The 23649-nt window shown below is 44.1% G+C and overlaps 1 protein-coding gene across 2 annotated transcripts; it reads left to right on the top strand.

The window, feature by feature from the left end:
* Positions 1–2299: 2299 nt before the first annotated feature.
* MID1IP1 (MID1 interacting protein 1) lies at positions 2300–8663 on the top strand. 2 transcript variants are annotated; one of them, XM_042460097.1, is made up of 2 exons: positions 2300–2471; positions 3950–8663. In XM_042460097.1, the coding sequence occupies exon 2, from the start codon at positions 4457–4459 to the stop codon at positions 4988–4990; it is 534 nt and encodes a 177-aa protein (XP_042316031.1). In that variant the 5' UTR covers positions 2300–2471; positions 3950–4456; the 3' UTR covers positions 4991–8663. The 2 variants fall into 2 exon arrangements, with proteins under 2 accessions (XP_042316031.1, XP_042316030.1); XM_042460096.1 differs by lacking the exon at positions 2300–2471 and adding an exon at positions 2632–2823.
* The last annotated feature ends 14986 nt before the right edge of the window (positions 8664–23649 follow it).

Genomic DNA, 23649 nt, shown 5'->3' with positions numbered 1-23649 from the left:
ATGATTCTGTGATCAGTTAAAAACATATCAATTAAAAAGACAAGACACATACATATGATAGCCATCCAGCCTCTGTTTAAAAGCCTCCAAAGAAGGAGACTTCACCACAGAGGCAGCTATTCCATTGTCAAAGGGCTCTTTCTGTCAGGAAGTTCTTCCTAACATTAAGGTGGAATCTCTTTTCTTGTAGCATCCTGGAGGACCGATGATTGAGAACCATCACATACTGAACTAAAAAACTTCCATGTGAACAGTACACAAAGGGATCTTGTAACACCTTTGAGGCTAACTGAGGGAAATAAGTTGAAGCATAAAGTTTTGTAGACTTAGGGTGCATCTACACTGTAGAAATATTGCATTTTGACACCAATTTAATTGCCAGCCTGCATAATCCTGGGATTTGTAGTTTTGTGAGGCACATGTGCTCTTTGGCAGAGGAGGTGAAACACCTTGTACAACTACAAATCCCAGGATTCCAGAGGCTGGAGCTGCAGCACTTAAAGTGGTGTCAAACTGCATTGTTTCTACAGTGTAGATGTGCCCAGAGTCTACTTCCTCAGATGTAGCTTGTGCTACTTCTTTCACTCAGTTAATCTCAAAAGTGCTACAAGATCCCTTTGCATACTGATATTCCAGAGTAACATGGCTATGCCTCTTTATTCCAGTACTTCCAAGTAAACAGACATAGATTTGAATCTGAATTTTAAATTATTTGTTGTGAGGTAAAACAAGAGATGCAGACATTTCCTTCTACACTCTTTCTCCTTCCTGCTACCACTATTTTTGACTACAGTAAACTCTGTGTAATTTGCAGATCGACACCCTGCAACTATATACATCAAGGAAAGTACTGCATTAAGAATGAAATGTAAAGCACTAGAACTGAAGCCATATGGAGGGATATAGTGGAGTCTGGCTCTGAGTTAGTTTACATTCCTGTTGAACTATGAGTCTGGAGACCAGAGTTCAAATCCCCAGTTAACCATGGTATCCCACTGGATTGACCTTCAGCAAGTCACACTCTCTCAGCCTCAGAGGATGGCAACGGCAAATCTCCTCTGAATGAATCTTGCCAGGGTTGCTGTAGGGTCGCCTTAAGTCAGAAACGACCTGAAGGCACCTGAAGGCACGCAAAAATGCTCAAAACTCTAGGATGGGAAGTAAAAAGCTGTGAGTTTTTTGAGAGAGCCTGTCGTTCAGCTCTATTTTAAGATAACTCCCTCTGACAGATGCCAGGGATTTCTGCCTCTTGTGTGTTTTGGCAGCGATTGCTGGGAAATTTTGGATGCCGATTTCAAGGACCTCCTTCAGTTCTGCACTGATCTCGCTTCCCACAACCTCCTACCCCTTGGATCTCAAACTTTTTACCCTTGGGATCCCCCTTTGCATATCCATGTGGACCTCTTCTTGCCTCATCCACTTGACTTAGTAGTACATGAATAAAAATACTTGTTTTCTTTAATGTGCGTGTTTTTCATTCTCACATTCATATCTTGGCACCACTTTTACTGCCATGGCTCTATTTATTTATTTGATCTCTGTCCTGCCTTTCTCCCAGAAAGGGACCCAAGGCGGCTCACAAATAAAAATTCTAAAAATATCTTTAAAAATAAATAAAATAAAAATCTCATCTAAAAACAGTATAAAATTAATGACATTAAAACCACACTCTAAATCCAGGATACTCACCCTATACAACAATGCTATCTTGTTCTGCCAACTAGTTTTGTGGAGACATTTAGTCTTCTTTCATCAGAGAGCTCTAGTGCCACCACAGACTACCATTCCCAGAACACACAGCACTGAACCATGGTGGTTAAAGCGGGGTCAAACTGGGTTATCTATGCAGTGTGGATGCTGACTTTATAGGAATAGAAACGTCACAACTAATTCCCAGAATTCCCTAATTCCCAAGGTTCCCTACCATTCCAGTGGGGATTTCCAAGCATTGAGCCAAGCCAGATAAAGCAGGGTCAATCCGGATCATTTCTGCAGTGTGTGGACGCTGACTTAGCAGGAATAGAAACACCACAACAAACTCCCAGCATTCCCTAGCTAATTCCTAACGTAGGTCAAAAACACACTGCAAAACTAATCCAGTTTGAGACCACTTTAACTGCCTTGGCTGGCTCAATGCTAGGGAACTGTGGGAACTGTAGTTTTGAGGAGACATTTAGCCTTCTCTGTCAAAGAGAGAGAGAGAGAGAGAGAGAGAGAGAGAGCCAGCTCTGGTGCCACAATAAATTCCAGTTCCCAGGATTCCCTAACACACTGAACCAGGTCAAGTTAAAGTGGTCTCAGAATGGACTCATTTCTGCAGTGTGTTTTGGACCTAATCCCCTAATTCCTTTCCATTCGCAGGTTTCCCAAGCATTATTGAGCCAAGGCTGTTAAAGCGGGGTCAACCCGGATCATTTCTGCAGTGTGTGGATGCAGACTTAAGACGGTTCAACAACAAAAGCCATGCATAGGTATGGACTGTGGCAGCCAAGGCCTCTTCCATCCCATCCAGGGGGAGATGCAGGATTGAGAAGGCCTAGAAGGGAGAGGATGCTGCTGCTGTGTTGAATCCCTGCGTCTCCTCCTCCTCCTTCCTTGGGATGCCCTCCCCTTTGCCTGGAGGAAGGCGGAGTGCCAGAGAAGCGGCGGTGTCGGATGTGGAGAGACGCCTCCTCCTCCTCCTCCCCCGCCTCCTCGCCTCACTGCAAGGGGGTGGCCCTTGGAAACACCTCTCCTTTTAACATACAGGCTATAAATACGGCTCGGAGCATGGGAGCCCGGCGAGAGGAGGAGGCGGAGGCCAGGCAGCCCTGGCAGCGGAGGGTAAGTGAGGGAGGCCCAGGAGCCCTGCATTGCATCCTCTCCAACCAGCCAGGCTTGGGCTTTCCCTTCCCTGCTTGGAAGGAAGGCACCGAGGGCACCAGAGGCATCCTCCTTTTCCAGGGCATGCCTTCCCTTTCATTGCCTTCTTTCTGCCCAGGAGGAATCCCCCAAAACGCCTTCCATTTGGACCATGGATTTACAAGGATAGGAGTGCTTAAAATTCCTCCATTTTGCCTGGTCCTCCTAGGCGGCGAGGAGGAGGAGGAGGACATCAGGGCTGCATCCACACTGGAGAAATAACCCGATTTGGCACCCCTTTTAAGCCTTGGGCCCCATAACAAACTCCAACTACCAGAATTCCATAGACTTGAGCCAGACAAAGAGTTAAAGCGGTGCCAAACCGGGTTATCTCTCCAGTGAGGATGCAGCCTTGGAAAGAAAGAGAGTTCAGGGAAGCACCCCCCCCCCCAAAGAGAACCACCACGATAAAGTCGGGCTTTTCCCTCTCCATTTTGGGTGGAGTCGGTTGTCTCAGTGCTTTTTGCCATGGAAGTGTGGGGTGTGCCTGTCCCTTGTGGGGTGGAGAAGGCTTTGAAACCGGCTAAAAGGGGAGGAGGTATCAGTGGGTCACTGGGCTGGGAAGAAAGGACGACAGTCCAGAAAAATGGAGGAGATGATGCCCAAAGAGAAACTGAAAAAGACACTCATATGGCTTCCATCAAAAAGGAGGGCCTTTGGGGGAATTTGGGCAGAAGGTGGGAGTGTAGGGCAGGTCCTGGAAAAGGAGGACGCCTGTGGGGTAGGGAAGGTTTTTGAAGCCGGCTAAAAGAGGCAGTGGGTGGGTGAGAGGAGAGGGGTTTCAATGGGCTTGTTGTTTGTGGGGTGGCTGGGTGTCTGAGCTCAGCTTCATCTGGGAGGAACCTGGGAGCCCTCCCAGCCCTTCCTTCTTTTCCCTTCATGGCTGCCAGAAAAGCAGTATTCTCCTCATCCCCCTTTCATTGCCAAAACAACGCCGGCTCGGAGGGTTTTTTTTAAAGAAGGAGTCTGTGGGGAGGTTGCTTTCTTTTTTGAAGGGAGGTCAAAGAAGCTGGTTTTTCACCGCCATCTTTTGTTCTTTTTTTTGCAGAGGCACACCAGCGGTCTTTTGCAACTGAGGAGGAGCGGAGAAGGAAGGGGAAATGAGCATAATAAGACTGTAATAATAGCAATATTTTTTTAAACAGTCCATCTGTGAAGTGAGGTGAAGAAGAAGGAGGAAAACAATCCAAGGGGGCAAAAAACCACCCCATTTTTGAAGAAGGAAAAAAGATATCAATCTGTGAAGAAGAGGGAAAAAAATCTGGGAAGTGAAGGGAAATATATATATATATATCTACTTATATCAGTCTGTGAGACTTGGGAAGCTCTGAATCAATAGCTCACCCTTTGGAGGGAGGAATAGCCGGATCCACTTTCTTGCTTTCTTGCTTTGCTAGAGAAACAGAGAAGCAAAATAAAAGGAGAGGAGGAGAAAAGCTCGTGTATGTGTATCCTCCCTGGGCGTGCTTCCTTCCTTCCTTCCTTGCTTGCTTGGTAGTGTTGCTCCTTCGCCTCCTATCCTCTTGCAAAGCCGCCAGACCGGTTCCCTGCCAGGATGATGCAAATCTGCGACTCCTACAGCCAAAAGCACTCCCTCTTCAATGCCATGAACCGCTTCATCGGGGCAGTGAACAACATGGACCAGACAGTGATGGTGCCCAGCCTCCTACGAGATGTCCCCCTTTTGCTGGAGGAGCTGGACTCAGGCGGCGTTGGTGGAGGAGGGGGCGGTGTTGGGGAGAGGGAAGCCCCCTTGGCCCCCAATGGGGCTGCCTATTGCTCCTGCCGGGACATGTACAGCCACTATGTCCTCCTCAAGTCCATCCGCAATGACATCGAGTGGGGGGTCTTGCAGCCGGCCAGTGAGGAGGCGGCTGGGCGCAAGAAGGACAAGCTGGGTGGGGGTCCCGGGGCTGTGGACCTCACCCGGGCGATCCCTGAGGACCAGGAGGTGGAGGAGGACCTGGAGAAGCAGTTCCACTACCACTTGAGCGGACTCCACACAGTCCTCTCCAAACTCACCCGCAAGGCCAACGTGCTCACCAACCGATACAAGCAGGAGATTGGGGTCAGCACCTGGGGCCACTGAACTACTGCCAGGGAGGGGAGGGCATTACTGGGGGGGGGAAGACTTGCCCTCCTGCTCTCCTCCCTGCCTGCTTGCCACCCTCTTGAGGGAGTCAGGAAGAGTGGTGGGGGGAAGGAGGAGGAGTTCGGGAAGGGCTAGGGGGAAATGTTAGCAACTGAGAGGTGTGTGTTTGTGTGAATGAGTGGATTGTGCATATGTCTGTGTATATGGGGAGGGGGTTGCTATTCTGTGATCTGGAAGAAGGAATTAGGGTGGAGAAGACCATTGCAATAAGGTCAGTTGTGAGATTCAGAGAGTGAGTCAAAATGATGTGACTCCAGGAGCATGGGATACAAAGAGGACATTATTTTTTTCATGCTAAACACATCCTGTGGCATTTTGCTGTTGGCAGCTGTGGATGTTCAGGGAGAGACAGGGCGATGCGCTCTGCCAAAGTGTAAGTGAGCATAATTAGGTGGCCAAGGGTAAAGAGAGCAAATTTTGAGGACACTGGTATGGCACCGTATGACGTGCAGATGCCCTGAAAGAGTGTGGTTGTAGTCACTGGAAAGCTGTGTGCACATGCGTGTGGTGGCGGCGGCGGCGGCAATAGTAGTGGCAATTGCATCACTCTTTTCCTGTTTTTGCACTACTTTTGTAATATTAATATGTATGTATATAAAGCCCAAGAATTACCTTCTCTGCATGCTCTTAGAACTGTAGGGTTCTTGTTTTTTTATCAACGCACAAAGATGAACATTCATCAATACAAGTTAAAAACCTTTTTCTTTTTTACAAGGAGGGTGAACAGTTTTTGTTCCCCCTTAAATAAAGGCACTTTCCCTATTATGTACAACTGGTTAATATGAATCTGCAACTGTGCCACTGAAGAACTATTTATATTTTGTTGCAGAGGATGGAACCAGTTCTCTAATATGTATCCATGCTTCAATGGAAGGGGAGAGGGTCTCACTGTTGTACATGCATTGAGAATTATTTAAAACTTTTTTTATTCAGATGTAGAGTATATTCTAAAATAAAACAGCAAATATATTGACTGAAATGGATGTAGCTGTTTTTATACTGTGCCTCTACTTGAATTAAATGGTAACATTTACAATACACAGATTTTAGACATGATGCAATTTTTCAAGCCATTGTGAAAAGAAGGGCTTCATCCACTCCAATACAGGAGCAGTATTTGCAGGAGTAACAGCCCTGTGTTCCTCACTTGCTCCTTCCCCCTGTGAGACTGCCACTATGTCTTTTTTTTACTGTTTTAATAGTACATTTATATATTATCTTTCTTTCATTTGCCATGGAATTCAAGGTGATGTGTCAGGGGACATCCCAGGCATTATCCATATCCAGACCTGCTGTGCCTCAGCAAAATGGCAACAACATGCATACTCAGGCCATCCCCTCTCCTGTATGAAGGGCTGTGAACTTAAAGAGTTCAGTTATGCCCTTTGGGAATCCCACCATGTATGGCTGCTACACCCCTGGGAGATTGAAATGAGTTTACTGAGTATAATCCAGCATGTTTTTTAAAAAATGTAAATGACAATTTATCCACATGTATGACTGCTGTGCCCATGGTAAACTGGGTAAGGGAAAAGTACTTGTATTTATAGTACAAGCTCATAAAAGCAGTTCAAAGTGATGCTTTTAAAATAACATATACAGGTACTTAAAAGACAAAGTACCTCAACAAAGTGCTGCTCCCACCCCCACAAAAGTCAGCAGTTTGACCCAGTGCAAGATGTTTATACAGCATATGGATATACATCACAATATTTTTAAAAAGCAAATTATTTTTTTTAAATATGCCTTACAAGTAATCAGATTTAATTTACCAGAATTATACAAGTGATGTATTTTATTGGGGTGAGTGTTTCCATGCTGAAGTTTTGGAATATTTCCATTCTGTGTAGGATTTTCTAATTTAAATCAGGATATGTTTTCTTGAATTTTGTACTTGAAATAATGCTAAAATAGAAATTATATGAATAAGGACATATGTTTTCCTGTTATTTCTGAACACAAACATACATGCAGTCCAGTGTAACTGTATTTATACATAGCCTATTTAATCCACAATCCTCTTAAACCTTCTTTTCACAACTAAGTTGTTGATTGGTCCATTTCAAGGTTACAGTTAAAGCTTCAAATCTTGCACTTTTAAAACCAAAAATACCCTATAATGATGTAAACCCTTTAAACCCTTGTCCAGCCAGATTTTTAAAAAATTCCACTGAGTGCCTTAATCTGGAATATTTTTTGTTCCCAATGAGAATTGCAGTGTATTGCTTAATATGAAAAAGTCCCACATCCACAGGAGTGTTTGTGGATACAGAATCAAGGATATTTCCTCAGTACCCACATCCCCAGAGTTAGGAAATGCATGATCATCAGAGGTGGAGCATTTGTTCTGAGTAGCTGCCAGCCCTGGTTTTCTTTCTCTGCCCCTCCTTGTTCATTTCCTTCTTTTCTCTAGAAAAAACAACAACCTGTAACCAACACAAATGCCACATATATACTGAGATAAATTAATTCCACCTATTTTTTTGTCTCAACAAAACAAAATCAGCATCTGTACATGACTGTTAGCTGTTAAATTGGGGATGTGGTGGGTGTCAGGTGACAATGCAGTAATAAAAAGATTGCCTTGTAGGTATAGTTCTGTGTGAATTCTGCAACAAAATATGATTTTGGGGGACCAAAATGTCTCATTTGCCTGAAGAGGAATTAAGCTGCAAATGTATAAATACTTTAGACATTTGGTTATAAATATTTTCCTGTCTTCTGATTCAATAGCATGCTGAGGCCTATGAATTTCTCACTACTCTGGATTGCATTTTAAATTGCGAAGGGGGTGGGGGGAAATGTGAAAGACATAATCCACCCAAAGTTTAGCATTCATACTTGTGGGAAGGGTAAAACTTTTATTGTTTACTTTCAAAAATTCAGTTGTACATCTGTTTAAAAATATAATGATTTGAAATGAAATTTGCAATTAATGCAAGGAAAGTTGTTAAGGGTTTCTTTACAATTCCTTTAATAACTTAACGATGGCTGCTTTTCATTTCATGGACACAGTAAGTCTCAAACTTCTTGGCATCTACTAGAAACTGGAGGCTTAAGCACAACACCTAGAGGACACCTGTTGAGTCAATTGCTGATAAGTCCACTCATAAAATCTCATTTATTAAACGGGTCTATTCTGATTGGGACTAACAGACATATACCGACAAAATAACAAAGCACTGGGATTCAGGAGATTGTGTAATGTATGTCATCTGGATTTTGGTACTCTTTTTAATTGACATTCTCATTGGGCATCCAGGATCATGTGAAGCAGTTCTATGTCCCTAGCCCAGGCTATGTAGCCAGTAATAAGTTTTCATGCATCTTATACTACAATGGTTCTCAGATTGTGGGATGTGGGGGCATGAGAGTTGCACAAAAGGTGTATGAGAGAGACTTGGAGGCCCTGATCCCTCCTCCTCCTCCTCTTCCCAAACATTTTACGTGTAAAATTTACACATGTGATGAATTAAATATTGAATTTACTTAAATAAAGCTGTTCTAATTTGAATGATGTTATTTCCTTATAACATTTTAAAAAATGAATGCACACGAGAGTGTGAATGCGAATACATGCAGTAAATAAAATATTTTTATTCATATACTACCTCAAGTGGTGGGGAGATGTCTTCATGTTGATTTAAAGAGGGGTCTGAAGGGTAAAAAGGTTCAGTACCACCATTACAGCAAAAAACAAACAAACTGTAAAGCACACTCGTTCCATTGTCTTATTTGAAAGTTCTCCCCAAAATATAGCTAAGCCTCTGGAGAGCTTTTTAAGTTTATTATAAAACATATTTACAGTAGTAGTCACCTTTCACCCCAGCCCTTCCCAAGGATCCCAAAGCAACATACAAGTCCAGACATACAAAACTGTTTTTTTTAGTCCTTGCTTTATAAAATAGATGGTTTATAGCCACTTGAATGAGTGAGACTGCCACTATTGTGTGTTCAAATGTACCTTGCTTTGTGATGCTTGAAACAGTCAGTCCAGTCCAGTGGTTTGAATGCTGGACTAGGACTTGGGGAGATGAGGGTTTGAATCCCTGATTGGCCCTGGAACCCAAGGGGGAGGCCGTGGTCATGTCACACACTCTCACTCAGGCAGTGCCAAATACCTGAATAAATATTGCCAAGAAAACTGTATGATACAGTCACGGTAAGTCAGAGGTAATGGCAAGGAACATAACACCAGACCTGAACTAGGCCCCAGAAGCTGACATTCTAGATCCAGTTTTCTGGGTGTAAGTTCTATTGAATCCAATGGGACTTACTGCTGAGTAGACATAACTGTGCTAATAACCATTTAAAGAATTCCACTACTAGACACAATAGTGTAGCAAATATTTCATATTGTATATGTAACCTTCACATTAGCTAGAGACAAAAATGGGGTATGCAAACTGGTTCCCATACTTTTTGCTGGTAAGCCACCATCAGTTGAAACACCTCCTTTAGCCCTTTCCTCACCTGTTACTCAGAGATTAGAAACACGTTGCTCTCTCCTGACCAAATCAACTGCTTTTTTCTTTTTGCCCTTGTCACTCACTTTTCACAGGGACATTGTAGTTTTGCTTGGGAGGAAACCTAGACTAATCCTGCTCAGCAGTTGAGCCACCTGGAAATAGTTGTTTCTCAACAGCTGTACCCATTGTAGTCTCCAGGCACCCAAATTGAAGACACATAGACATCAGTGGGGGGGAAATTCCTGGCTTATTTGGGTATGCGGTCCTTTGAAAAGAAAGAAAAAAGAAGATGTATAACAAATGATGGAAAGTGGGTATAAACAGACAACCTGGTTATTCAAACATCTGATGAAAGAATGGGTTGTTTATGGTTTTGTTCATTAAAGTCTATAAAATATGCGACTAAGAATCACATTAAAAAACCATAACATAGGCAAATGTCTTTCTAGATTGCCTGGAGAGAATGGGATGCCTGATGTTCCATCTACACATACACAAAATGAGGGTGAAATCCATAATTGCCCAAAAGAAAAATGCTAAAGAAATAACCTTTATTAGAAATAGTCACAGGTCACAAAACACACTTCAGGCCTTTGAGTTTTTCAAACTGGAGATGCAGATTCTATAGCTTATGCTTATTGTCTAATCTAATGAAGAACTCTGAGGAATCATATTTGTTCTCATCTTAGCCATGCCTTTCCCTCTTCCCTCCATTGTTTTCCTGGGATTCTTTTTGATTATAAGCCCCTTTGGGCAGCAGTCTGACATAGTTGTTGTTTTAAAGCACCATCAACTCAAATGGTGCTATATAACTAAACAAATAAAACCCTTTTCTAGAAAGCTATGTGCTTTCCTAAAGGTGTGATTTGTAGCCTTATGTAAATAGGGGATATGGTTTCTCAAACCTATGATGGAAAGTTCAAACAAAATTCCATCAAACAGTTATATCTTTATTGGTCAACTGAAATGAACAATATACTTGTTGCAAGCTTTCAAAGCTCCATGGCTTCTTCTTCAGGCAAGGTGTTACAAACAAAAGAGAAGAAATGCAATTGGAGATGTTAGATACCTATATTATATTGTTTCTGTCCTTAGTTAAAATGGTATGGGGAGGGTATCTTTTGCAGGCTGGCCCTTCCCCTTCTGGCCATGTGGCAACTGGGAGATTTTCAAAGTCCAGGGAATTTAAAATCCATTTGCATCTCAACAGGGACTCTTCTCTTACAATCCAGCATGTCTATTCCTATAAGGCCACAAGCCTCTTTGTAGTAGAGAACAATGGATTTCTGAAGAAGTCTCCATGTTTTTGTATCAGGAATATTTTGGTAGATGTAGAGGTAAATCATGACAATCCAATCCAAATTTAAGAAGAAGAAGAAAAAAGGACCTTCAAGGGGAAGGGCCTGTTTTGTTTGTAACACCTTGCCTGAAGAATCATAGAATCATAGAATCGTAGAGTTGGAAGAGACCACTAGGGCCATCCAGTCCAACCCCCTGCCATGCAGGAAATCCAAATCAAAGCATCCCTGACAGATGGCCATCCAGCCTCTGTTTAAAGACTTCCAAGGAAGGAGACTCTATCACCTTCCGAGGAAGTGCATTCCACTGTCGAACAGCCCTTACTGTCAGGAAGTTCCTCCTAATGTTGAGGTGGAACTTTTCCTGTAGCTGCATCCATTGTTCCGGGTCCTGTTTTCTGGAGCAGCAAAACAAGCTTGCTCCCTCTCATATGACATCCTTTCAAATATTTAAACAGGGCTATCATATCACCTCTTAACCTTCTTTTCTCCAGGCTAAACATCCCCAGCTCCCTGAGTCTTCCATAGGGCATGGTTTCCAGACCCTTCACCATTTTTGTCGCCCTCCTTTGGACACGCTCCAGTTTCCAATGTCCTCTGAATGTGGTGCCCAGAACTGGACACAATATTCTAGGTGGGCCTGACACAAGCAGAATACAGTGGCACTATTACTTCTCTTGATCTAGACACTAACTTCTATTGATGCAGCCTAAAATAGCATTGGCCTTTTTAGCTGCCGCATCAAACGTTTCACTCATGTTCACTTGTAGTCTACTTGGACTCCAGATCCCTTTCACACGTAGTTTCATTCAGCCAGGTGTCACCCACTATATCTGTGCATTTTATTTTTCCGCCCTAAGTGCAATACCTTACATTTCTCTGTGTTGATTCATTTTGTTAGCTTTGGCCCAGCTTCTAGTCTATTCAGATCATTTTGAATGTTGATCCTGTCCTCTGGAGTATTAGCTATTCCCCTAATTTGGTGTCATCGCCAAATGATAAGCATGCCTCCCAATTCTGTCTCCAAGTCATTGATAAAGATGTTGAATAGCACTGGCCCCAGGACAGAGCCGTGGGACCCCACTGGTCACTTCTCCCAAGATGAAAAGGAGCCATTGTTGAGCACCCTTTGGGTCCGGCCGTCAACCAATACAGATCCATTTAACAGTTCTTTGTCTAGCCCACATTTTACAAAGCTGTTTTGCAAGTACACAACTGGTACCCCCGGGATACGAAATGATCGGCTTACGAAATTTTCGGGATAGAAAATCGCGGCTTGGAAAAAACTCCGGTTCGAAAGATTTTTCGGGTTACGAAATCTTTTCGGGCGCGAAATTCAAATGATGCAAGTGCATCTACTGGCTTTCCAGGGATTTCCAGCGCTAACGGAAACCTAAGGGGGCTGGATTGATTAGCTTTGGCGCGAATTGAATTTCGTTAGCAGCAGTGATTGGCTTGCGAAATCAAGCCAATCAATTGGATTGGCTAACGAATTGGGGGGGGGGGTGGCTGCCTTGAAATAAAAGCGCCCGCTTTCATTGATCTGCCCCCTTTGTCTGGCCCTGCGACTGGTGAGAAAAGTCTCTTTGGGCTCCAACTCTGGTTGCGGTTCAGACTTTCCTGGCTTTCTCGCTTTGGAATTTTGGTGCTTTTGCCATATCTTCGGATCAAGACCGGCGATCAGCAATTTCTCTACCGGTAGGTTGATGGATTTTTCCTTCTTCTGTGGGGTGGGCTGGGTGAGACATGTGACCATGCTTTTGCTGTGGGGTGCTGGTGTTTTGGTTGTGTTGGTTTTTTTTTTTGTTGTGTGTTTTCAAAGTGTGGATGTGGGTTTTGCTACTGCATTTTCTGAATGGGATTTGGGTCTGGTGTGTGCTGGCTTGATTTTTTTGGGTTTTTTTTCCTTTTAGGGTGACATGCTCTAATGTGTGGATTATGGCCTTGATGTGTGGCTTGATTTTTTGGGGTTTTTTTCTTTTAGGTGACATGCTCTAATGTGTGGATTATGGCCTGATGTGCTGGCTTGATTTTTTGGGTTTTTTTCTTTTAGGTGGCATGCTCATGTGTGGATTATGCCTTGATGTGCTGGATTTTTTTGTGTTTTTTTTCTTTAGGGTGACATGCTCTAATGTGTGATTATGCCTTGATGTGCTGGCTATTTTTTTTTTTGGGTTTTTTTTTCTTTTAGGGTGACATGCCTAATGTGGGGATTATGGCCTTGATGTGCTGGCTTGATTTTTTTTGGTTTTTTTTCTTTTAGGGTGACATGCTCTGAATTGGGGATGATGGGTCGGTGTGCAGGCATGCCTTTTTTGGGGTTTTTTTCCTTTTAGGGTGACATCTCTGAATTGGGGATGATGGGTCTGGTGTGCAGCATGCCTTTTTTGGTTTTTTTTTGTTTTTTTTCCTTTAGGTGACATGCTCTGAATGGGGATGATGGGTCTGGTGTGGCAGGCATGCCTTTTTTTGGGGTTTTTTTCCTTTTAGGGTGACTGCTCTGAATTGGGGATGAGGTCTGGTGTGCGCATGCCTTTTTGGGGTTTTTTGGCTGTTTAGTGTGACACTCTGATTGGATGATGGTCTGGTGGGGGCAGCATCTTTTTTGGGTTTTTTCCTTTTAGGGGGACATGCTCTGAATTGGGGATGATGGTCTGGTGTGCAGGCATGCCTTTTTTGGGGTTTTTTTCCTTTAGGGTGACAGCTCTGATTGGGGATGATGGGTCTGGTGTGCAGGCATGCTTTTTTGGTTTTTTTCCTTTTAGGGTGACATGCTCTGAATTGGGGATGAGGGTCTGGTGTGCAGGCATGCCTTTTTTGGGTTTTTTTCCTTTTAGGGTGACAGGCTCTGAATGGGATGAGGGTCTGGTGTGCAGGCAGCCTTTTTTGGGTTTTTTCCTTTTAGGTGACATGCTCTGAATTGGGGATGATGGGTCTGGTGTGCGCATGCCTTTTTGGGTTTTTTGGCTGTTAGTGTGACATGCTCTGAATTGGGGATGATGGGCTTCATTTGCGCTTTGATTCTTCATGGCTGTGCTGTTTTCAAATGTGGTGTGTGACTTTTAAACACTTGGCTATGTCACATGTGGCCAGAGACTCTCACCATAGGGTGGCATTTTCAGATTTTGGGTTTCGGCCTATGTTTGTGTTCTGGGGTGCTGTGCTCATGGCGTGAGATTGAGAGTGTGGGTGGGACTTTTGGCAAGTTTGGGCCAGAGAGTGTGACCATGGGGGTGGGGGTGGTTTCCAATTGGGCTTTGCTCATTGCCTGTGCTTTGTGTCCTTTTTAGCTTGAGCTATGGCTCCAAGCAAGCGTGAGAAAAAGAAGAGGGCTCCCTTTTCCTTGGAGACAAGAAGACATCATTGCCAAGCCGAGAGGGGCGTGGCCTTGGTGGACATTGCCAAGGAGTTGGACGCAACCCTTCGACGATTGGCACTGTCCTCAAGCAAAGGAGGGCCATCAGAGCTGTTGTGGCTCCAGCGAAGGCTGAAACCATCCCAAGCAGAGGACACGAAGCACGAGGAATGGAGCGCCTGCTTCTCCCTGGATCAAGGAAAAGGAGCGAGTCGGGACACCGTGACCACCGCGGTCATCTGCGAGAAGGCCACACGCCATCTACGAAGACCTGGCCACAAGGAGGCGGCGAAGGAACTTTCTTCGCAGGAGGAGCCAGCCACCCTGGACTTCAAAGCATCACGTGGCTGGTTCGAGGGTTCAGAGAGGACCGGGAATCCACTCTGTCGTCCCGTCACGCGAGGCGTCCAGCGCATACCACCAGGCCGCCGAAGCATTTTCGTCGTCGCGTTCAAGGCCAATGGTGGAGGAGGAAGGCAACGTCCCCAGCAAGTCTCAACTGCGACGAGACCGGGCCTCTTCTGGAAGAAGATGCCTCGCCGCACCTACATCAGCCAGGAGGAGAGGAGACTGCCAGCCACAAGCCTATGAAGGACCGCTTCACACTGTGCGTTGTGTGCCAATGCCAGCGGGGACTGTAAGGTCAAGCCCCTGTTGGTGTACCACTCTGAGAATCCAAGGCCTTCAAGGCACACAACATCCAGAAGGACAGGTTGCCCAGTGATTTGGCGCTCCAATGGCCGCGCATGGGTCACACACGCCTCCTTTTCTCGCGAGTGGATCAACAGCGTCTTCGCCCGACAGTGAAGCGGTACCCTGGAGGAAGAGATTGGCCCCTGAAGTGCCTCCTCCTCTGGGACAATGCTCCTGCGACCCGCATGGCCTGGAGAAGGACATCCTCGCGGAGTTCTCCTTCATCAAGGTCCAGTTTCTGCCACCCAAACACGACCTCCCCTTGCAACCCAGGGACCAGCAGGTGATCGCCAACCAAGAGGTCTACACCAAGCACCTGTTCAAAGCGTTGCTTCGATGTGACGGAGAGCACACAGCTGACCCTTCGTGAGTTCTGGAAGCAGCATTTTGACATCGTGGTGTGCTTGAAATGGTGGACTTGGCCTGGCAGAGGCGATCACCCAGGCGCAACCTGATTGCTGCATGGAGGAACTGTGGCCTGATGCTGCTTCCCTGGAAGGGTTGCAGATCGAGGGTGCGGAGCCAGGTGAAGAAGAAGAGGTGCACGAGATCGTATCCATCGCAAGTCCCTGGGACTCGAGGTGGAAAACGACGACGTGGAGGAACTGATCGAGGAGCACAACAGAGGACCTGACAACAGAGGACCTCAAGGCCTTGGCGGCGATGCAAAACACTCTGTGCCGTGGATGAGGACGTGCTCCATTTCGACAGGGGCCAGCAGGAGGAGCTGCGGGGGGGCATCTTTGCCCAACGGCAGACATTAAAGACTTCTGAGGCAATTCCACAATGTGGCTTCCTTTGTGGAGAAGCACCACCCTGAGCAGGTGCTGACCAGCCATGCCATTGCCCATTCGATAAGTCTGCCTTAGCCATTTTAAGAACCTGCTTAAGGGCCGGAAAGGCAGACATCCTTGGACCAGTTCTTCACTAGAGAGGGAGAACCGTCATCCAAGAAGGCAAAAGGTGACCCTTAAAAAAAGTGACCCTAAAAAAAACACCAAATTTTTTTTTAAATGGTTAACTTGTTAAATTGGTGGCATGGGCTAAATTGGCTGAATTGGTAAATTGCTTGAATTGGATAAATTGTGCTGAAGTGGTTAAATTGCTTGAATTGGATAAATTGGCTGAAGTGGTGTAAATTGCTTGGAATTGGCTGAAGGGGTTAAATTGCTTGAATTGGTTTAAATTTGGCTTTTTGGGCTGGCCCCTCGCCTCCTCCTCCTCCTCCTCCTCCTGCCTCACTTCTCCGAGATGCCAGGACACAGTTGCCAAGACCAGCAAAGGTAAGAAAAACACTTTTTTTCTTTATTCCTTAGAATGGGCCTGACCATGGGGTTGCAATGTTCAGATTTTGGGTTTTTGGCCTTTGGGTTTGAGTTGCTGGGGGGGGTATGGTCATGGTGTGATGATTTGAGAGTGTGGGGTGGTGACTTTTTGAAAGTCTGGGCCTTTGATTTGAATGTGGGCGCATAGAGTTGGTTGCTTTTTGATTTGGGGTTGCTTTGGTCATGGCTGGTGAGATTTTGAGAGCAGGTCCCTCCTCCTCCTTCCCGTCCCCTGCCTCACTCTGAGATGCCAAGACCACAACACTTTTTTTCTTTATATCCTTTAGAATTGGGCCGACCATGGGGTTGCATGTTCAGATTTTTGGGTTTTTCTGGGCCTTTGGGTTTGTAGTTCTGGGGTGGTAGGTCTGGGTGTGATGATTTGAAGTGTGGGATGTGGATCTGAGTTTTGCAAGTCTGGCCTGGCTTTGATTGCGGGCCATAGAGTGTGACCATGGGTTGGTTTTTTTAAAAATTTGGGGTTGTTGGTCAGGGGTTGTGATGAGTTGAGAGTGTGGGATTGTGAATGGAGTTTGCAAGTCGGGCCTCTGGGATGTGGGCCATAGAGTGTGACCTGGGGTTGGTTTTTAGATTTGGGTTCTTTTGGTCATGGTGTGATGATTGAGAGTGTGAGATGTGGGATCTGAGTTTTGGGCAAGTCGTGGCCGGGGCCTTTGATGGGGCCATAGAGTGTGACCATGGGGTTGGTTTTTTTTTAGATTTGGGGTTCTTTGGGTCATGGGTGTGATGATTTGAGAGTGTGGATGTGGGATCTGAGTTTTGGCAAAGTCTGGGCCTGGCTTTGAGGCGGGCCATAGAAGTGTGACCATGGGGTTGGTTTTTTAGATTTGGTTCTTTTGTGTCTGGGTGGTGAATGATTTGAGATGTGGGATGTGGGATCTGAGGTTTTTGCAAGTCTGGCTGTCCTTTTGATGGCGGGCTAGAGTGGTGACCATGGGGGTGGTTTTTTTTAGATTTGGGGGTTCTTTGGGTCATGGGGTTGATGATTTGAGAGTGGTGGGATGTGGGATCTGAGTTTTGCAAGTTGGCCCTGGCTTTGAGGCGGGCCATAGAGTGTGACCATGGGGTTTGTTTTTTTAGATTGGGGTTCTTTGGTCATGGGTGTGATGATTTGAGAGTGTGGGATGTGGATCTGAGTTTTGCAAGTCTGGCCGGTCTTTGATGCGGGCCATAAGTGTGACATGGGGTTGGTTTTTTAGATTTGGGGTTCTTTGGTCATGGTGTGGATGATTGAGAGTGTGGGATGTGGATCTGAGTTTTCAAGTCTGGCCTGGGCTTTGATGTGGGCATAGAGTGTGCCATGGGTTGGTTTTTAAATTTGGTTCCTTGGTGATGGGGAGTGATGATTTGAGAGCTCACCTCCTCCCTCCTCCTGCTCAGTCTGAGATGCCAGAACCATCAAAGATAAGAAAAAAATTTTTTTCTTTATCCTTTAGAAACTTTAGAATGGACCTGCCGTCATTGTAAGCTAATTAGTGCCTGAGGCAACTTTGTATTACATTGTATTGTAGGGTACTTAGCTTAATAGGCCTCTATTTTTGCCTTTGTTTTGACTTGCAGGTTCAGTCTGAGGTCTTGGAACGCATTAGTTTATTTTCAATGGAAAAGCGTTTCAGGTTACGAAATTTTCGGCTTACGAAAGAAATAGCGGAACGAATTAATTTCGTAACCCGAGGTACCAGTGTATCATGGGAAACCTTGTCAAAGGCCTTAGTGAAATCAAGACATACTATAATCCACAGCATTCCCTTCATCTACCAAGCTGGTAATTTTTATCAAAGAAAGAGATTAGGTTTGCTGGCATGACTTGTTTCTCTGAAACCCATGTTGACTTTTTGTGATTATGGCATTGCCTCTAGATGTTCACAACTCCTGTTTAATGATCTGCTCCAGAATCTTTCCGTTTGATGTCAGACTAACTGGACGATAATTGTTGGGATCCTCTTTCTTCCCCTTTTTGAAGATGGGGACAACTTTTGCCCCCGCCAGTCGCTGGGATCTCTCCTGTTTTCCAGGAGTTTCAAAGATTATTGCCAATGGCTCTGATATTACATTTGCCAGTTCTTTTTAATACCCTGATGAAGCAGCCATGGATCTTCAAAAACACATGCAACAAATAATATTGTGCATTTTGGTTGGCCAGTAAAGGTATCACTGTTTGGTGGAATTTTGTTTGAATTTTCTAAATGGCCAACAGAGCTACCCCTCCATGTTTTCTATGATAGAAACTAAGGGTATTGCATTAACAGCCAGTTGCTGTTCATATGTACCTCAATACTCACCTCATTTCATTGGAGATAAAAGATAAATGGGATATTTAATGTTTAAAATGTTGCAGAGTTTGATCCCCCATGTCCTTTCTCATGCAGAGGCATTCAAAACATTAAAAAGAAGTTTAATATGAATAGGGGTTGGCAGCTAGCTAAATGGGACTCCTACTGTTTGCAGTTGGAGAATACCCACTGATCACAGATGGTTAGGGCTTTCCCAGGGAGCTGTTGGAGGCTCAAGTTTCTTTAAGCCCTTCAGAGACAATATGACAAATGAAAAATATTCTGAAAGTCAGAGGGAAGAATAACATAAAGCATCCCACTATCTCTAGTTACAATTCAGTCTCATAATATCGTGCCAAAGCAGAAAATAAATGCAGACACCATTTAAAAAAGAGATTCTATTATCCAGGATAGATGCTGATTTTGGAAGTCTGTTTAAATGTGATGATCCCACCTAGTGACTTGACAATCTAGTCTTAATGGTGTAAGTCCTCGTTCACAGAATGCCATGACCTGATTTCTCTTGATTCCCGAAACAGTCATCCCTGCACAGCCATAAATTATGCCTCAGATACAGGAATGTATGGATAGTGTGTGTGTCTGCTTTGACAAATAGGAGTGGAAGTAAAACAAAGAAATAAAAAAAGTTCAAAGAGTATAAGGAAGGTCCATTTAGCTATGAGTCACTTTACTATAAGTGTACTTTACTAGGCTTTACGGAATATAGAAGTAGGTCTTATGCAAACAAAGGGCGGAGGGAGTGTAGAGTGCTCCTGTGCAAAGTTTCTGCCAGCTATGCTCTCTTTCAGATTACCCTATTCCAGTGGTTCTCAAGCTTTTTGCCTTTGTGACCCCCTTCACATCTACATGTGGACATTTTTTCCTTCCTCCATTCAATGTAGTAAATGAATGAAAAGGTTTTGTTTGTTTAATGTGCATATTTTCATTCATAAATCTATGAATATTCATGATATACAGGAATATATTCATGCAGCAGCACCCCATCCTGTGAACTAGGGCACTGATGGGAAAGGGCAAAGAAAAAGTGGTGGCTCAGGATGAGCCCCACCAGAGGCCATGATCCAACAAGTTTCCCTGCTCTCCTCTTCCTCCTTCTCCACCTCCTTCAGGCAGAAGAGGCTGCTCCAAGTACCCTCCTTGTCTTCCTCTTTCCCTCCAGGAGAGAAAAGGTTTGGAAAGTGGAGGGGGGAAATCAGGGCCTCCAAGTCTCACCCTCCCGGGCATCCCACCCTATAGTCTGAGAGCCACTACTGTATTTTAGCCTCCCTTCACTTGGGGGCTCTTTCATACAATCCAGTTACAGAACTATGAGAGCCCTTTCATGCCACACAATTATAGTGCTATGATTCTACTTTAACCACCATAGTTGCAATTTAAGAAATCCTAGTGTTGGTAGTTTGATGAGGCACAGGTTAAGAAACCCTTGCTAAACTGTAAATCCCAGGATTCCATAGGATATTATCAAAGTAGTTAAAGTGGAACCATAGCATTATAATTGTGTGGTATGAAAGGTCCCATGGGCGGGTTACAGACCGCCTGTTTGGGGTGGGTTGTACCCGCCCCTTTCCCCGGAGTATCGGGGCCTCAGTGGCTAGAACGGCAGCCGCTGAGGCCCCAATCCGCTGCTTTCCGGGCTGCGGGGAAGCAGCAAAAGGCTGCTTCCCCGCAGCCTAGAAAGGGGTGTCCCTGGGGCTTCAAGCCCCAAGGACACCCCGCTTGGCCCCTTTCTCCTTTGGTCTTCTGAGCGCAGCCGTCTGAAGGCTGCGCACAGCGGACCAAAGCAGGAAGGAGCTCCGAAACAGAGCTCCTTCCTGCTCCGTGGAAAGGGCGCATTATGCGCCCTGGCACGGAGCGAGGACGTCACGCCCGCGCTGCCCCGTATAGAGGTGGCGTGGTCGTGACGTCCTCATGGCGGCGGCCGTGTGGAATGGCCTCCACCATTTTGTGCATGCGGAGCGCACACTAGGGTTAGGGGGGTGCGGAAGCACCGCCCCTTTCTAACCCTAGTGCGCGCTCTGCCCACACAAAACGGCCCATTTGTAACGGGCCTTTGAATGATTTTGTAGCTTGGACCACTCTTTTTCCAAAGGATATTTTGAAGGGGTATTTCTGCAGACTTTAGAAACCCTCCAATCATGTTACGCCTCCCTCAAATTTGTACACGTGCCATTTCAGCTACACAAGAGCTACTACTTGATAATTCAATTCACTATACGTTGGATGCAAGTTTATTCTAATTCTTTCTCCCTACTGCATGAGAAGCCATGAGAAAGACAATCAGAATGAATCAACAAATGAAGAGACTGACAAGAAATAGAGAAAAATAGGAGAAAGAGAGGAAAAGAAAAATAGCTTTCTGTTATGACAGTTGAGGACAGAGTTTCCCTGTATAGCTGGCAACTTGAGAACCCACTCCCCTGATTATGACAATTAATTCTGTGTGGCATACTAGGGGATAGTATGATACAGCTTCCCCAGGACATTGACTGAAGATGCATTTGCAACATCCCTGAGATGGGGTGACACTATGGATCACACCAGAATCGAGAAACATTGTGTAACAGTGAAAATTATTACAAAATCTGGTGATGAAAAACAGGATTTTCTAGGTTCCAGTGAATCTTGAAGCCATGGTGCAAAAGGATTGCTGGATGTAGTTGACAATGCCTGCCTGCAGCAACATTGTATGATCCAAAGTAGCTACACATACCTTCATTCTATATCCTCCATGGTCACCGATTCAACAGTCAGGTAGTTCATCCTCTAATATAAGTATACACAAGTTAAAGAAGTACTGTAGATGTTGCTGCTTTAACAGAAAATCTGGTACTAGAGGCAGAAATAACATGGAAAGAACAGGGATAGGTTCCTACACTCCAAGAAAAGGGAAAAAAGAAAAGAAAAGAAAAAGTAGTTCAACATGTTTCAGCCAACTTTTGATTCAAAACTAATAATATGCACATTTGAAATAAAACAGGCCTGGAAAGCCTTGCATAAGTAAACAAAAATATTCTGAACATTAAAAAAAACTTGAATGTTTCTTCCAAAATCCACCCAGGAATTTTTTTTTGTTTTTGTTTACACCAGCCTCTTTTCATATGATTTCCATGTTGCTGGCTAGACTTACAGATCTATATTTACTTTTAACATGCTGGGGGAAGCTAGTGAGGAAAATTCATCTGCTTTCTCCCTTTACCTCTTGCATGCTCAGTAGGAGATTTTGCAGGCAGCCGCTGTTTACCTTGCCTCTTGTAGGCAGGCAAACATAGCTATGGTAGGACTGGCTAGGGTGAAATCCTATTTTTTTTCCTCAGCTCAAATTTTATTGTATGATTTACTGCAGACATACCACTCCAGCCTGAGTATGAAAGTCTCCAGCCTCCCTTCACCATCCTCCCAAAGCCAAATGCTGCTAAAAACCTCTGGCTAGACAGAGAACAAGGAGGCAGAGTAGGAGTAAAAAGGTTTGTCAAAATATTTTTGTTAGAGGTTTTGTTAGTGAAGGTATGCCTCTTTACTTTTAATATGTTTATAAAGACTGAAAGGTCACTAGACATTTTAAATTTCTATCTCCTTATCTTTCCCCCATTGTTTTAAAAAGACTTGTTCCTGATTAAAGCATGTATTGCCACTTGCACAAAGGCCTGTTTCATACTGCATATTTTATTTTCCTTCTACACAAAACCTGCCTGGCTACACATTAGAATAATGCATGGTTGGAGGTGCATAATACTGGCAATTTGTCAATGCACAGAAGGCAGTTATGAACATTCCTGCAAAAGTACAGTCTAGAGGCATTTGAAGTGTTAGTAGGTCTGAAAGCAACCCCTAGCAATAGGTTTGTCTGTTCTTCATCTCTCCGTCTTTAGCTACGGCAATACAGTAGTGCCATTGAAAAGATTATCATATCACAAGGAGAGGATTGTAGCTGTGCGTGAAAACTCTGCAGCAGGAAGAGCAGAAGAATTTCCAGCATGCACTGATAATGAAGACAGTTGAAATGATAGAACAGGTATACAGATACATTATTTATTTATTACATTCACTCATTCTTTCTCTAGAGAGCTCAGTCTGTTATTCGCTCACCATCTTATCCTAAGAATAACCCTGAAACAGGTGAGGCCGAATGATAGTGACTGTCCAAGGTTATCTAGTGCATGGCAGATTATATCCAAAGTAATACTTGGTGAAAAAAATAGAAGAGGTGCCTTTGTTTCACCATTGGTAATGTAATGCAGCTACTCACACAGTGAGAATAAAAGCCTTGGATTTGGCACTTGTGAGATGATGACAATGGAGTTTTCACAAGTGGGAGTAATATTCGTTTAGAAAATGAAGCCACTAGATACGACCTGGTGTGACTGTGTATGGATTTTAAATTGGGCCTCCTTGATCCTAACCTGCTGTTCAAGCACTGTAGATCTTAGAGAAGTTATCTTTGGGATTACAAATCCCAGAACATCCAACCAACATGGCCATTGCTCATGCTGGCTGGTGGGTTCTGGAAATTATAGTCTAAAAGGTGACATTTCAAAATTCTGATTACAAATATTCTGATTACAAATTGCAGATGATATATGTATGCATTACTTATAGATTTGTTTTCAAATTATTTTCAGATCATATTTTCAAAGATTCTTTCTCCACTACCTCTTTCAAATTAATTTGGTTTATTAGGTAAATTGGCTTCAAAAATGTAAAAAGAATAATGAATAAAAGAAGTTGTTGAGGACACCTGCAAGTCATTCCCGTGACTCAGTTGCTAATACTGTATTAGCTAGATTAGATAGAGTAGGATGTTGAGTTTAGCAAACCTGTGATATCATGTGGGCAGACTTGTAATTAAATCCTTTCAACATTCTGAGCCAGCCAAAGATCTGAAAATAAAAAAATCTCAAGATGCATGCATCTCAGGAAAACCTTGAAGATATGTAGAAACTTCTCTCTCAACATTTCTTTTTGAATTTCTCACAAATGTATTTGGAAAACTTGTCAAAAGTGCTTTGCCAAATAGATTTATGGAAAATTAAGAAGATATTGCACTGGGCAATTTTCAGATTACATTTTCAGTGATTGTGAACTGATTTCCTAAAAAACATTACTGTGTAATCCTGTGCATGCCTATTATGTACCTTCAAGTT

Source organism: Sceloporus undulatus, chromosome 3 (genome assembly GCF_019175285.1).
Source record: "Sceloporus undulatus isolate JIND9_A2432 ecotype Alabama chromosome 3, SceUnd_v1.1, whole genome shotgun sequence".
Taxonomy (NCBI): Eukaryota; Metazoa; Chordata; class Lepidosauria; order Squamata; family Phrynosomatidae; genus Sceloporus; species Sceloporus undulatus.
The sequence above is the reverse complement of the archived record's forward strand: the minus strand, read 5'-3'. Positions and strand labels throughout refer to the sequence as shown.

Excerpts from the sequence above, each read along its gene's own strand:
- MID1IP1 (XM_042460097.1), top strand. The coding sequence starts at position 4,457 with ATGATGCAAATCTGCGACTCCTACAGCCAAAAGCACTCCCTCTTCAAT.